At 32.6% G+C, this 15,363-nt stretch overlaps 1 protein-coding gene across 1 annotated transcript; it reads left to right on the forward strand.

Moving 5' to 3' along the window:
- The first annotated feature begins 375 nt into the window (after positions 1 to 375).
- On the forward strand, positions 376 to 15,227 carry LOC149426557 (solute carrier family 35 member E1 homolog). The gene is made up of 5 exons (XM_089631681.1): positions 376 to 712; positions 2,513 to 2,721; positions 5,657 to 5,782; positions 7,492 to 7,731; positions 8,972 to 15,227. The coding sequence occupies exons 1-5, from the start codon at positions 388 to 390 to the stop codon at positions 9,179 to 9,181; spliced, it is 1,110 nt and encodes a 369-aa protein (XP_089487807.1). The 5' UTR covers positions 376 to 387; the 3' UTR covers positions 9,182 to 15,227.
- The last annotated feature ends 136 nt before the right edge of the window (positions 15,228 to 15,363 follow it).

Consider the following 15,363-nt stretch of genomic DNA (forward strand, 5'->3'; position numbering starts at 1 on the left):
TTGAATTTTAAGATATCATTTTATTTCAAATTATATCTAAAAGTATTAATAAAGTTGCCCTTTTCGTGTATAAACACGAGAACAATAGTTAACATTTCTCAGAATTAAATAAAATGTAGGTACTTAACAGTTTTAATTGATTATAAAAATCATCTACTTTATTTTATTAACAAATAAGTAATTACATTTGGCTTTTGAGTTCCGCGTCGTGTAGAAGACTGGATATAAATGTTTGGGAACAGGTTATTTTTATCGTGCTCAGCCTAAGAGCATTATTTATTTTTATGCACTTGCTCAGATGATGAATATTCTTTTATGAAATAATACATTCTTCATCTAATAGTTGCTCATCTCTTTCTCAGAAACTCTGTTTATTCTGTGGCCAGCATGGCGGACAAAAAGCAGGCTCGGGAGGTTCTTACGGTGTTATTTCTTTGTATCATTTGGTATGTTGTCAGTTCTAGTAACAATGTCATCGGGAAGATGGTACTTAATGTTTTCCCCTATCCGATGACGGTTACAATGGTGCAATTAGTTTCTATAACAGTTTATAGTGGCCCATTTTTCAACCTATGGGGCGTTCGTAAATATGTTGATATTCCGTGGAAATACTATATGAAATTAATTGTGCCTCTAGCTTTTGGAAAATTCATAACATCAGTGTTTTCCCACGTATCAATATGGAAAGTACCCGTCTCATACGCACACACCGGTAAGCATATTTCACATAACGTTTTATTTTAATTTGACAGCATATGTGTCAAAAGTGACAGATATCAAAATACCTTTCACTGCGTCGTGCATTCGATTAAATGATGTGTATATTCCTAAAAATACACCAATTTCATATCCTAGCCTTACCTTATTCTCAATGGTTTTCATTGACTAGATAACTGTCAATTTTGTTGACAGTTCGAGTCTCCGATGTTTTATTTATTTCAATGTCTCGTTTTTCAAGGTGAAAAGTCAGTTTTGGGTATTTTATTTCTAACATGATTCATTTGATTGTGCTTCCCATTTCCTGTTTGTTTTTTTTTTCTATAATAATATTAATTAGAATAAATATCCACGGAAAAAAAAATTTCATGTCATCTGTCATTTTTATTTATATTTGTAGGTTTTTGAAAATACCCTATAATATTAATAATACCTCCAACTTCTGACTTTTCCCATACATTCTAATGGCAACCTGCTACACTAGCGCCTCCTAGCAGCATGAGTTATGCGCCTTGGTTTTCTCTCATACATTGGATTTTATATTAAAATTATATTCTTTAATTTCCGTTAAAGATCGACGATTAATTTCATTAATTCATTTAAGATTATATCCAGCTAACCCATTGGGTGCATTTTGAACCCGTGTTCTAAAATTAATTATAAAAACATCCTAATATTATAGAACTTCCTTCTTCTTCTGGCGCTAGTAAAATTAGATGGTTAATGTCAATGTTAGTTGTAAGTTTTTACATATGTAAATATGTAGTTATAGGCCTGAGTTGTAAGACGGTAGTTATAATCCTTAGTCATAAGCCACTAGGTATGTCTTAGATGTAAGTCACTAGTTTTAAGTCATTAGATCTATTATTTAATATTTAAGAAATATATTTGTACAGCGCCCCTGAGGTGATTTTTCACAAAAACGGCGCTATATAAATTAGCCAAATATTATTATTATTAATGATTCATAACATCAACTTGAACACAGAATACTACAAGGAACTAACACAGCTTTGCTGAATTAACCTTGACATTTTTTATAATTATATTTTCATGGTTTAATCCACGTTTTACGTAATCGAGAACATTTTATTCGTTAGGACTTTTATAGAGTATTTGGTTTTTGTGACTTTGGAAGAAAAATAATTCTTTCCCATTATGATTTTTAATTATTATGTGAAAAACTGTAATTTTGTATTTTAGATAATTTTAGTACCACCCAGAAAAATTCTGGTATTCTAGTTTAGGATATTAACTCAATAAATTATTTTATAGCTTTTAACACATTTAATAACTAAAATCTAAGTCAAAAATCTTTCAGAAGGTTTAATTCGTATCTAATGGCTTTTCAAAATTCCCAAATCATTTAACATAAACTGACCATACCTTTGATAAAACTACAAGGGCAAGACTCTGTTAAAATGAAAAACATTTTCCTCCATATAATTTAGAAGCATTAGAAATCTTAACATATCTCATTATTTGGCAAATAATTTGAACAAATCTCACCTTTATCTTCAATACCTATGCTGCTGTGGTAAGTAAAAACACACAGTCTTCCTTGAGAGTCTCAATCAAGACACTGTGTTTTTACTTACCTTTCTTTACTTGGCGTTGTTTTTTTCAATGGGTGCGGAGTGATATATATTTTTTAAAATTTTCTCTTGCAAACCTTCGTTGATATTTTTATAACCAAATTTTTTTTTATTTAAAAATTCATAAATGCTAAAACCTAAAAACATAGCCTTCTTCCTGAAAGAGTAATCTCCAAATAAGTTTTTGTTATTTATTTCAGTAAAAGCTACCATGCCTCTTTTTACCGTCATATTGGCTAGAATCATAACAGGAGAGAAGCAGACATCCAAGGTGTACCTAAGCCTGGTTCCCATTATCTTCGGAGTTACCATAGCAACTATGACCGAGCTATCTTACGATGGAATTGGATTAATCTGCGCCCTAATCTCAACTGCTGGATTCTCACTCCAGCATATTTACTCTAAAAAAGTAAGTAATTCTTCTGAATAATATTTTATGACGGGTTGTTTCCAAGAATTTGAATAATTCTTCCAATTTCAATGTTAATTTTCAAGTTCTGAGAAAGTTCTACTCAAGTTCTGTTTTTATATCATTATGGGTCAGTTGCTTCACAGAACTGAAATAATAACAGAACTTGAAAATTAACTAATTCCTAAGTGAATTTCATTATTTTGTTATATTTGATTAGGTACTTGTTATGATACAATCCATTCCTATTTATTTATTTTCTATTTAAGAAACTTTTAAATTAGATGGCATCAGCTTTTTATTATTGGACAAATATCAATATTTTTTTTAAAAATTAACACACTTCGGTCGGGAAAGGTAGTTCTACCCGTTCGGTCGATTGATGCTTAACGCCGGGAAGGGTAGTTCTACCTTTTGCACCGGCCTAATTTCAATGCTAAAAAAGACAGAATTATTCAATGTTTTTATATGAATATTATATACCAATCTCTTTGTAAACGTCCCAACTATATGTACATAATTATGGAATCGTAATGCAAGTCTTCTTTTTATATTTATCCTTTTCAACAAAAGGATAGTATATTATTTGTTATTGTAATAATTTAATTCCTGGAATGAGGGTTTTTATGATCGTGAAACCTGATTCGAATCTCTATCTCTGTTCCGCACCCACTCAACTCCTTTGTGCAAGCAAGCGAAAGATGTCGGGCGAATTTAAAGAAAGCAGGTATGGGCAAATACCGATTGATGGACCGTAATAAACATATTACAATGTTGATTGAGTTGCATTTCAAATAATATTCGATCTTCTGAGTTACTATGTAGAAATTTTTATTTAAAATTATTTAATTATTTTCGAAGGTATAACCATTTAATTAAAGAAATTCGCACGGGACCTTTATTTTCGCCCGGAGACAACGTAGTGCCAGCACAAAAAATACCCAGCAGAAATGTTTTAACTTGTCAACTCCAACTCTCTTTGTGTATTTATCCATTGCCGATTTTTTTATTACTCAATAGTAATCTAATTTATTTTCAGTACAGATAACTGTATGAATTTAGTTTATGACATATGTTATCTTCAACGGTGTTGCCTTACTTTGCAAAGCTTGAACCAGATGACGCCACCAGCATTCGGTCCAAGGAAATTTCAGTTTTCCTTATCATCTTTCCTGCATTTTATTAAATTCCAATACTTTATTGATGTCTTGTGCATTTAAAAAACAACTGAAGTTTCCATGTTATATTTTACGTTTAACCAATTCTGCATTAACAATATTATTCTCTCACTTTCTCTGGCATTGAATACAAAAGATAGCTTTTTTATAACTAAACCGCAATGGTCAGATTGATATCTGTTAAAAATATGTGATAACTCCTAAGACCTCAGCCATATTCTGTGAGAAGGTCGGATACATGTGTCAAATATTAAAATTTTGAATGCAGTGTAAAAATCACTTAACGTTTTTTGTAACTAACATTACTGATAACCAAAAAATATATTAAAAAAACACGCTTCTTTTGACAGATGTATTATAAACATTAATGACACCTCACTTTTTGGTCTTTTCATATAAAAATAATTAATAAAAATTTCATGAAATCTCGTAATTTTTTTTCATATTGGGGGTTTTATAAATGTGCATATTTATAAAACAATAACTTCTAGATTTAACTCATTTATTAAAAAATAACTTCTAGATGTGAATATAAAGCGTGGTATTTTCTCTTTGCATCCAAATTTTCTGTATGAAAAAGCTGAGGTCCGGAATCGTGATGTACTCCAGGTCTTATGGGGGCTCGATGTTCATAGCGATCACACTCATTCTATCTAAGGTGATGGAATGTGTGATCAACGACAAACTCCTCACATACCTCGAGAAGAACAAAATTATTAACAATCGTCAATACGGATTCCTGCGGAACCGCTCGTGCGGCAATTTTCTCGCGTATGTAACGCATTTTTGGGGTCAGTGCGTAGAATTTTATGGTGAGACCCAAACAAACTGCCTTCTTACGTACTTCCCGCACCTTTGACTACTTTGCTGACTTTTTGAGGGAAAGGTCGATTCTGACCTGATTGTTATGGATGGTTTCACCTCTTCCTCCTCACGCTCAATAAATGCTGGCGTCCTACAAGGATTGGTCCTCTCTTCGACTTTATTTTTGTTGCACATCAATGACCTTTTGTCTTGTGCACCAATTCATTATTACGTGTAGTACAGTCTATGATAGCTTTTTGTTAACAAGCCTCCAAAGGATACACAAAATCCAATAGCTCGGAGGGCTTTGAAGCAGAGAATTGACGGTTTCCTCGAGAGGGTTTTCTCTTGGGGTAAGAATAACCTAATCGAATTTAATGTTTCGAAGACCCTGTGTCTGGTGACATCTAAAAGGGATCAAAATGACAATATATTCTCCTTCAACAGAAGCAATCTTCCCAACATGCCTTCCATTGGTACAGGCACGGAGGCTCCATCTCCATCAGCTAGAGTCAAGTTATCCTCACAGATGATGGGTGTACTGTACTGGGCCCGTAGATACTTTAATAGTACACAACTACTGACCCTGTACAAATCGCACCCCACCGTTGAATTTGGCAGCCACCTCTGGTCTGGAGGCCCAAAATACCTGAAAAAACCCTTGACGCATAGTCGGGAAACCCGCCAAACGCGCGCCCAACATATGTACATGGTAGTTCATCATCTCGGCTGGGGAACAATTTACCAGCCTAAGTGTTTCCTCCCTCCTACAACACGGGTCTCTTCAAGACCCATGTTCACTCCTTCCTCACCTCAAAAGGACCCTCCACATAGCATCCCCAGAGATTACATAGGCCCTGAGGGAAACTATTTTACTCAGGGCCTCCTGTGTGGAGTTAAATAAATAAAAAAAATTAGCCTGAACGGTTTATGAATTATTTTCTCTTATGCAGGTTCTCCAGGAAACAGGAATACATCACTTAAGGTTATTGCACATTCTCGGAAGGTTGGCTTTGTTCCTGTTCCTTCCCATTTGGCTGATATTTGACTTTTCACATGTTATCAATGACCCACACCTGGTAAGAACACAAAATATTAATATACATATAAATATATTTTTTTCATATATTCGATCAATCCATTGACCTCCGAATTATTAATCTAAAAAATTTTCCCTCAGCTCAGAATTCATTTTGAACCAAAAATTTTTAATCTGCAGTGACTAAATGATTAAATGTAATAATTTTTCTAAATTCACTTGTCTATTGGGTCTTGTTATGTATAAACTATATTTTGACTTTAATAAAAATATAATAATATGAGTAAAAGTTGTTGTATAAATAACTTTTTTTTATATTTACCTGCATACAAAAGGTTGAACATTGGCCAATCTTATTGGTATTTTTTAATTTTTTCATATGTATACTTATAACGAAATATTTAATTAGGTACGATAGTCCTCAAAGCGCCCACCATGCGTTTTTCGAGCAAGTTTATCGATTCTAGAACCACTCGCCATTTTGAAAAATCACCATTATCTACCTATCTACAGTACATTCACAACACACGCTCTTGATTTTATGTGTATTGATGCCTATATCGAATGAAGCGAATCGTCACTGAGAAACATTTGTCAAATTATCAAATTAAATAATTATGGTGAACATGCAAAATGTAAAAAATGGTGCTTTATAAATTTAATAATTCAAAAATATATATATTATAATAATTGTATCAACCAACATTTTATTTATGTATTTTTAATAAAATTTTATCATCCCAAAGTTCTGTGCTCCTGGTACATTGTACTGCGCCTACAACTACATTACTACTAAAAGATTTTGAACATTTACATTTTTATTTACATATATAGATAATGAATTCAAGTGTATTTTTCAGTAGCTTCCAAAAACGCATTTTCATCGGGTTTTTCGCAAAATGTCAAACTTTAATACCATATAACGGGACAGTTTTAATGGAAGTAATAATTGCAACCTATTATTAACCTTCTCGATCCTCCTGTGTTTTACTGGCAGAGTCAGCACTATCGTATTCCATGAGGCGATGGCGAAAACAAAAATAAATTACTGATGTGTATGTTAAAAAAAACAAAATTTACTGTGGGATTTTTCAAGCCAAAGTGAACCTTGGGTTTGTCAAAAATACAGGGGCGAGCGGTTGACTTTGGAATATCTGGCCCGGTCTGAAAAGATCAGACCGCACGCCGTGAACCGATAATGATCCTTGACGTCGGTCAAACTTAACGGGAAAGCCGTCGTTTTTCCCCCGACTGTTAAAATAACAACCCAGCTGCAGCTCGAGTGAAGTATTTATAGTGCAAAAGGGAAAAGAGGAGAATACGAAATGAGATTATTTTAGTAAGAATGATTTTAGCCTTTTCATTAAAACTAATCTTTCATGTCACAGTTGTATTACTAGGTGACCATCTGCCCATTATAATACTACCACAGAAAATATTGCTACATCTTTGTTAAATAATTTTTTTAATTAATTTTGAACAATTCTTTGATTCATGATATTATATTTTATAAAAAAATATTATTGATATCCCACAACCTTTAGACAGAAAAACCGATATTTAAATGCAAAAAAAAAGTTGGTTTGCTTATTCTCCCCAATGAAAACTAATTTAGCTAAAAAATAATGTATTGAGAATTTGCTGCAGGTCTGTGATTACAAAGAATTTAACCCATTAAATAGTGATAATTTTATTGTGTTCAGCTTTTCCGTGTACTCTAATAATGAAATTTTTTTTTTTTTTTTTCAGATTTCTGGATCCCCCAAAGTAATTGGCCTTTTGTTTGCCGATGGATTTTTATGTTGGATACAGAATATAGTTGCCTTCAGCGTCATATCTCTTGTGGCCCCGCTGACTTACGCAGTGGCCAATGCTTCCAAGAGAATATTTGTGATCGCAGTGTCGCTGTGCATTCTAGGAAATCCTGTTACTTCCATGAACATTGTAGGGATGCTGCTGGCTATACTCGGTGTCCTGGGATATAATAAGGTATGGTTCTCTTTTTTAATGTTTATTTTTACTTCTACGGTATTTTCCTCAAATTTTATAAAACAAATAATGTGTGTGACCACTAAAATCCACTCTGTGCAGTTTTGACATAAAATAAGTTATTAATATCACCAATACAAGAAAATAATTCTTCCTATGGTCAAATCAAATACGCTCTGAGAGCAATATGCCTACGCAAATCAAAACCAATATAACCTTTACAAATCCATTATATGTACATACTTGTATGCACTGAGAGGCTTAGTAATACCAATATAGATTTTTTTGAAATTCTCTGTTTCTAATTTATCAGAATCATAAACTTTAATGAAAACCCATTTTACTTTTATATTTTTTAAATATGTTTAAGAGTAAAATATATAGTTTATACATAACTGAAACCAGCAATTATTGCTATGTATTATGTATGACAGGGCTTCCTAAACTTCCCCCCCCCCCCCCTAGTGACTAAAAATCTAAGCCCCCCCTGAACGGATCACGTAGTATGGGTACGTTACCTAATAACAATTTGTCAGAAAAACTCCAAATAGTATCTAAATTTTTTACTAGAAAATAAAGAACACAACATAAAAACAAAAATGGAAGCAAACAAAAAAGATAAAAAAGCAATTTTTTTCTTTGGTATTAATAAGAAGGATGCGCTTGTTTTTCTGAGCATAGTTTCTCAAAACGAGGTTGAAGTTTCAAAATCGCCATAGCGCAGTTCACTGTGAGACTTTTCTGTGCGGCGGCCTGAAGTGGTGCGAGACTCAGCTGCTCCGAAGTGTGCGTCTGGAAGACGCTATAAAGATTGCCTCACGACCCCCCTGGGATGATCCCGCGGCGCCCCGGGGCGTCGCGACTCACAGTTAGGGAAGCCCTGATGTATGATAAGACCTTTAAATGTCTCCAATGTGTCAAGACCCCAATTTTAATGTCACCTACCTATTCTAGAATCTCTCACTTTGAGACTGTAATATACATATTATGTCCGATACATGTAAGATCAATTCGATTTTTTAATATTGTAAGTACTGTATTTAAAATTGATCAAAAAGCACTGATAATTTTTGAAAATGTAAAGAGGATGAAGATGTACAATAATAGAAAAGAATTAGCTCAGGTGCCTTGGGGGCTACTTTTTAAGCCAGGAAACATCGGTATGTGACTGTCTGTGTACGGGATCACTGAAAAATCTCCGAAATCATAAAATAATAAATAAATGTATTTTCTGTTACAGGCAAAATATGATCAGCGAAATGACAAGAAGAGAACGCCGGTATTACCGCTTAGTCAAAAATCCACTGAACATCCATTAGTTAGGAGTTTTAATATAGAAAAATCAGAATATACCAATGGATCCCTCCGGAATGGCTACCACCTTATCCCTGCGCCTTCTGACACATCGCCGCATATATCCAAGAGTCATAGTAAATTATTATTTGTTTAGTAGTTAATAGATTAATTCAGCGTAATATAATTATGTATTATTTAATTTTACTACTCACGGGGAAGATACAGTCTGTTTATTTTGATTTGCTGACCTTCACTGAGTAAAGAGTAAATAATAATATCTGAAAGGTTTCCTTGCTTTCTATCTCTTATTTATTTTTTGATAATACGTATATACATATTATTTTTAATTATTTTTGTATATGTAATCCAAATCCATGCTGGTGAATTTAAATTTTTATGATTTTTTGTGGAAATAATGGTTCCTCTAGATTTAATACGATCTATAGAAACTAGATTTAGAATACCTACCATAATTTGATTAAATTGTTGTAAATATTCTACATGGAATTGCTTAATATGTAATTCAATTACATATAATTATTGAATAAGTAATGTATTTTTTTGTATATATATAAAAATTTGAAACTTTATTTTAATATGTACTTATGTACAGTAGAATCACTTTAAAGAGATTCTTAGTTGTGTGTGGTGTACTGTATGACTATTTCAGGGTAAGAGGGGACTGCGGGTTGGTGTTTCAAACTATTTCAAACCGTATTGAACCACTTTTGATGTGCACAAATACATTCAAATGTGCGCTCTTTAAAATGACTTGCCTGTACTAATCTTTTGTTGCAATTTGCATTGACATAAAGATTTAAATTTGTGTTGAAGTGTATATTATTGACTTATATGTTAAAATAGACAAATTTAACTGACTTATTACTGAGTAAGGGACTTGATGATCTGTTGTTTTAAATCATTCAATAATACAAATCTTTCTTAAATTACGCGTCTTCACGTATCACAGACAATCTATTTATGATTTAATTGTGACAGGATCAGTGACAACTATATAATCCTTTGCTTATTGATCTGGTGAGCATGTAAACCAGACAAACACATTACCATCCGCCTCTTCATTGTAATGACTAATGCCGATATCTAGCTGTTGGTAAATTACAAATGTCATAATTCAAGATGAGAACAGTATTACATATGTATTGTAATGACTAATGACGATATCTAGCTGTTGGTAATTTACAAATGTCATAATTCAATATGAGAACATGAGAACAGTATTACATATGTATTGTAATGACTAATGACGATATCTAGCTGTTGGTAATTTAAAAATGTCATAATTCAAGATGAGAACAGTATTACATATGTATTGTAATGACTAATAACGATATCTAGCTCTTGGTAATTTACAAATGTCATAATTCAATATGAGAACAGTATTACATATGTATTGTAATGACTAATTATGATATCTAGCTGTTGGTAATTTGCAAATGTCATAATTCAAGATGAAAATAGTATCACATATGTATCTAATGTGTGTCTTTACGTTGCAATCAACGATTGTTCAACTCTGTAATTGAAATTACAAAACTTCCATGCTATCAATATCAGGCACTAAAGTATCGACAAAATGTTTTTGATATTTTAAAAGCCAGAGGTAGTTAACTTTCTTGCCAGTCCTTTGTTAAAAAAGTTATGTATGAAGATAATTTTTACTGTACTCAGTACACGGAATGTGATAGGATGCACATGCGGCAGTCCTCGCTTCCCAGTGCTATTCATATTCTTTTTAAACAAAGACATTGTATATGCCCTCGAAGCTGACCACATTGATTACATCAATTAAAATAATATGCTGTTAGCTGTAGGCATAGAATAACGAATAACACGTGAAGTGCGTTGTGGGCATGTTTCGTGATCTAAATATTTGCCTAATCAAGGCTTAAATTTCCAATACAAAACTGTGTTTACAAAATTTAAATGGGATGGAGATTTACAATGTCAGTCGAGTGTAAGTGAGACGAAGAGCTGGGCCACATGGAACATTTTTTTTCATTCAAATTTGTATTGAAAGCTCTCTAGTGTTATTCTTTATTCTATGGCTGCAGGGCCAATAGATTTTTTTAAAGTTATTTTCTCTCATCCCTGGAAATACATTTCTTTTGAAGATTATCGTAGTTAGAATACCAATGATATTGTTAAAATTATGCCCCAGTAGATGGAGTTTCAAGTCAATTAAGCCATAAGTGTTAGATGAAAAAATCAACAGTCTCTTGATATAATTATGTTTTAACAAAAGTACAAAAAATCATGATTAATATTTAGTGTGCTATAATTTGGTAGTTGGTGATTGTAAATTGGAAAATATCAAACGTTGCTAAATGCACTTTTTAATATTTTATTCTAACACCTACTTAATTAAAAGCTAAAAAAATTGGTGTGACTTTGATTTATAACTTTTTTTTAAATTATTTCAAGCGGCCAAAATGAGGAGAAGAGGTAATAAACAAATGCAAAAGAAGAGTTACATATCTTTACATACCTCTTTACATGCAGTATTTGGTTTATGCGTGAAGTGCATAGGTTAATTAATTAAGATAGGTAGCTTATTGAATTCGTCCATGTTTTGGATACAAATACCTGACAAAAACAATTTTGGTGTATTATCTATGTAATAATATCCTACGAAACCATCTTCGTAAAATTATTTCCCCACGGGAAATTGTCTTTATATTTTCACATACGTTAAATTTCTCATTGATGGGGTCCCCGTTAAGCCATTCTACAAACCTCAAGCAATTGGAATTATTGAATTTGAATGAAATTATTTTTTTTGTTTTTAAGGTTTATCTAAATTATTTATAATGTTGTAACAAAATATTGTTTTCCAAATGAATTTATTTAGACAGAAAAGATTATTATCTAGTACTATTTTTTTTTCATCATTGCCTTTTTGTCATAAATGTCATCTAAACTTGCGCTGACAGATTGGTGTAGTGATGTTTTAGCACAGTCTAGCTGTGCTGACAGAACTGTGCTAGGAGACTATTAGCACAGTCTAGCTGTGCTGACAGAACTGTGCTAGGAGACTATTAGCACAATCTAGCTGTTCTGACAGAACTGTGCTAGGAGACTATTAGCACAGTCTAGCTATTCTGACAGAATGGTACTGTGAGACTATTAGCACAGTCTAGCTGCGCTGGTTGATTTCTTCATTTGATAAAAACATACAAATTTGATTTTACTTTAATTTTTAAACTTTCAACAAGAGTAAATACTTTCCACCGACTGCACAAATATCTTTGTACATCTGTTTGATACCCTAGAGCAGGGGTTCCCAACTTCTTTCGGTTCGCAACCCCATTTTATAAAAGCCAAGGGACCATGACCCCGACGGAATGGGGGGTGGTTCTGGTAGGTTCCATGATATTTCATCAAAATGAAAATTCAACACACCTCAAAAATTGATATAGAGTCATTAAAAGTGATGAAACAAAAACTGGGTTTAATAGTTACCTATGTAACCTATTTAACCTAGTTTTTGTTTCATCACTTTTTGGAGGTGTGTTGAATTGTCATTTTGATGACATATCCGATCACCGTTCTGGTAAATTTTTCTGGTGCTAAGGATTCTGAAATTAATAACCTGCCCAAATTTGTTTACCTGCTTAAGGATATTTGTAGATTTAAAAAAAAAACATAAATATAATAAACCGTTTACATATTTTTTATTTAACTTATTAATGTACATTTAGACATATTTAATGTGATGCTTTACATTTTTACAAGCTTCGAAATTCGTAGTTGAGTTGTCGCTAATGTCTTCATTCGGCAATCAATTTGCTTCTTGTTTTGACTTTCAAATTAATAAGCGTTGAATATCCAATCTCACAAAGGTATACAAGCGAATGGTAGTATGAAATCTTTTATATTTACTATATCAGGCGACCCTGCAGAAAACTTTCTGCGACTCCTTAGTTGGGAACCTATGCTTTAGTGTAAAGGATAATAAAAAAATGTACTTATTTATTTTGTATTTTATATTAACTATATATTTCTTATCTCTTATCATGTATCAAATGGCATGTTTTATAAGTACCTCTTCAGACATTTTCGAATTTAATTTATTCCAAAACATAATATTGAAATCAGAAAAATATTAAATTAGGCTTCTGTAGTGTTCTGTTCTATGCATTTGGCTTTCAGTTGAGAGTGCTGGAATTGATTATTAACTTTGTTGAACCTTACATAGATGTCTAAACAGTGTTCATAGGGAACATCAATTAATTAAATAGTTTCGAAATAGGCCATTAACCCTTTGCCACTAAAATAAATTCAAAGATGCTTTTAGATCAATCTCTCTTTAGAGTCGATTCCTCATCGCTGAGGAGCGTGACCCTCAATCCAATTTCCATGGTGGAAAAGGCTATACGCAGTCCTGCGCTGCGTGGAAGATTGCGGACACCGGCATAACAGACACCTGTGATACTTGGTCACTCCAGTGCTTTGATGATCTTCCTCTGCTTCTCCAGCCTTCCACTTTGCCAGTGACGATGAGTTATTCTAGGTCGGAGTTCTCAGTTTGGCGAGCAGCGTGTCCAAAGATTTTTAAAATATACTGTAGGCAGACAGTTGATAGTCTATTGTGGATGCCTAGCTCTTCCTGAGTGGATATGTTAGTGCGTCTGGCGGTCCATGGAATCCTAAACAGTTTTCTCCTGCACCTTATTTCGAGGATGTCTATTCTGTTGCTTTCTTTCGCTGGCTAATAATAAACTTAGTAAATGAATTCTTTACGAGAAAGCTGAATACGAGAATTATTTTGTAATAGACAATAATTCACCCTTTGCCAGAACATTAAACTCCGTAATGTTATGGTAATGAGAAATAAAATTATTTTGCAAAATGTGTAAGTTTTCTAGTTTCCTTTTCATTTATGTGCATTGTGATTTGACATATTTGAATTGAAGGCTGACAGTGTTATTGAAATGTTGATACACCATCGATGCAGTGAAACTTTATCATGAGGTTTTTCAAGAGAAGGGAAAAAATTGTGTTGATTCTAAAACTAACTCTTTTTTATTACCATTTTACAGGTACTGAAAAAACTAAATTTCTTGCTTAAAAACTTCATAGGAAATACTTTTTATAAAATTACTTTAGTAGGAAATATCTGAGAATTGATTCACATACTTGGTTAGCTTATTGCTTTTACGCCCAGCTGGACTTCTAATGTTAATAATTATTTTCTTGACAGATTCAAGGATAATAGTGGTTATAATAAGAAGAGGAAGAAAAGAATTATACTATATTTTTGATACTATGTATATATTTTTTGTTGTTGTTAAATAATTATTTTTGGCAAAGTGTTTATTTTTCTAATTTATGTATGTATTAAATGTAGCTTTTTTATTATAGGCTGTCTTTCGTTTCCCTTGGCATGGTATTACATAATGGTAGCTGATTTTTGTTGTCTGTCTTCTTAAAATATTTCAATTTAGTGAATAACCTTAAAGTATTGATTCCAGAAATTATGCCTATGTTTATTCAAAGAGTATGATGTATCCAAGTGTGTGGGTTGCGCTGTTATTTATCTTTGCTAATTTAACGAAATCCTTCTGATTAAAAGCCGGAATGTAATCTAAATATTTATGTATGTTGATGTATATTGATTAGCTTCGTAGGCATTCTCTTATTATTCTATGCTTTTTTTTCCAACGAGTAATGAACAAGATTGTTATTATAAAGTTTGGGCGGTTATAATTCTGTGGGTTAGGATCACAGGGACCTGTCTCTGCCTATTATGCATATATGACCGGTCGGTGGCCGAGTTGACATCGCGTTTGGGTCCCACCCAGGCGTAGTGTATTCAATTCCTCGGCTGGCTAAGTCCTCTAATATTGTCAGGTTATTCGTAACCCGGGAATATTCGTCTTTCTTAAAAAAATATATATATATATGTGCCCCTACGAATTAAAACCCCCTTAGATTAACTGTACAAAAAAGATTCTGTTTGTTTTCGGTGCTAATTTATTATTATAAGAATATGTTCATCATTTTTAACAAAATGTCGGTCGAAGTAAAAGTGCCTATATTTAATTATAAATAATTATTGTAAATAGTACCGATACGGACATTATTATGTATGTGTAAAAGTTGCTTAAATTTAAATTATTGAATTTTTACTGTTCTGTACTATTTACTTATGAAATATAAAACGAATTGGAAGATTACTCTCATTTTGGTTTTATTTGTTTGAATCACAGTCTGATGACATCAGTGGTTTAAACACTTTTGAAAATAATCATAAACCACCATTATTTTATTTATCTCCAATAATAATATTATCCCATTTTTAATCCTGGAATA

Source organism: Hesperophylax consimilis, chromosome 1, assembly GCF_061612785.1.
Source record: "Hesperophylax consimilis isolate HC1 chromosome 1, BYU_Hcon_1.0, whole genome shotgun sequence".
Taxonomy (NCBI): Eukaryota; Metazoa; Arthropoda; class Insecta; order Trichoptera; family Limnephilidae; genus Hesperophylax; species Hesperophylax consimilis.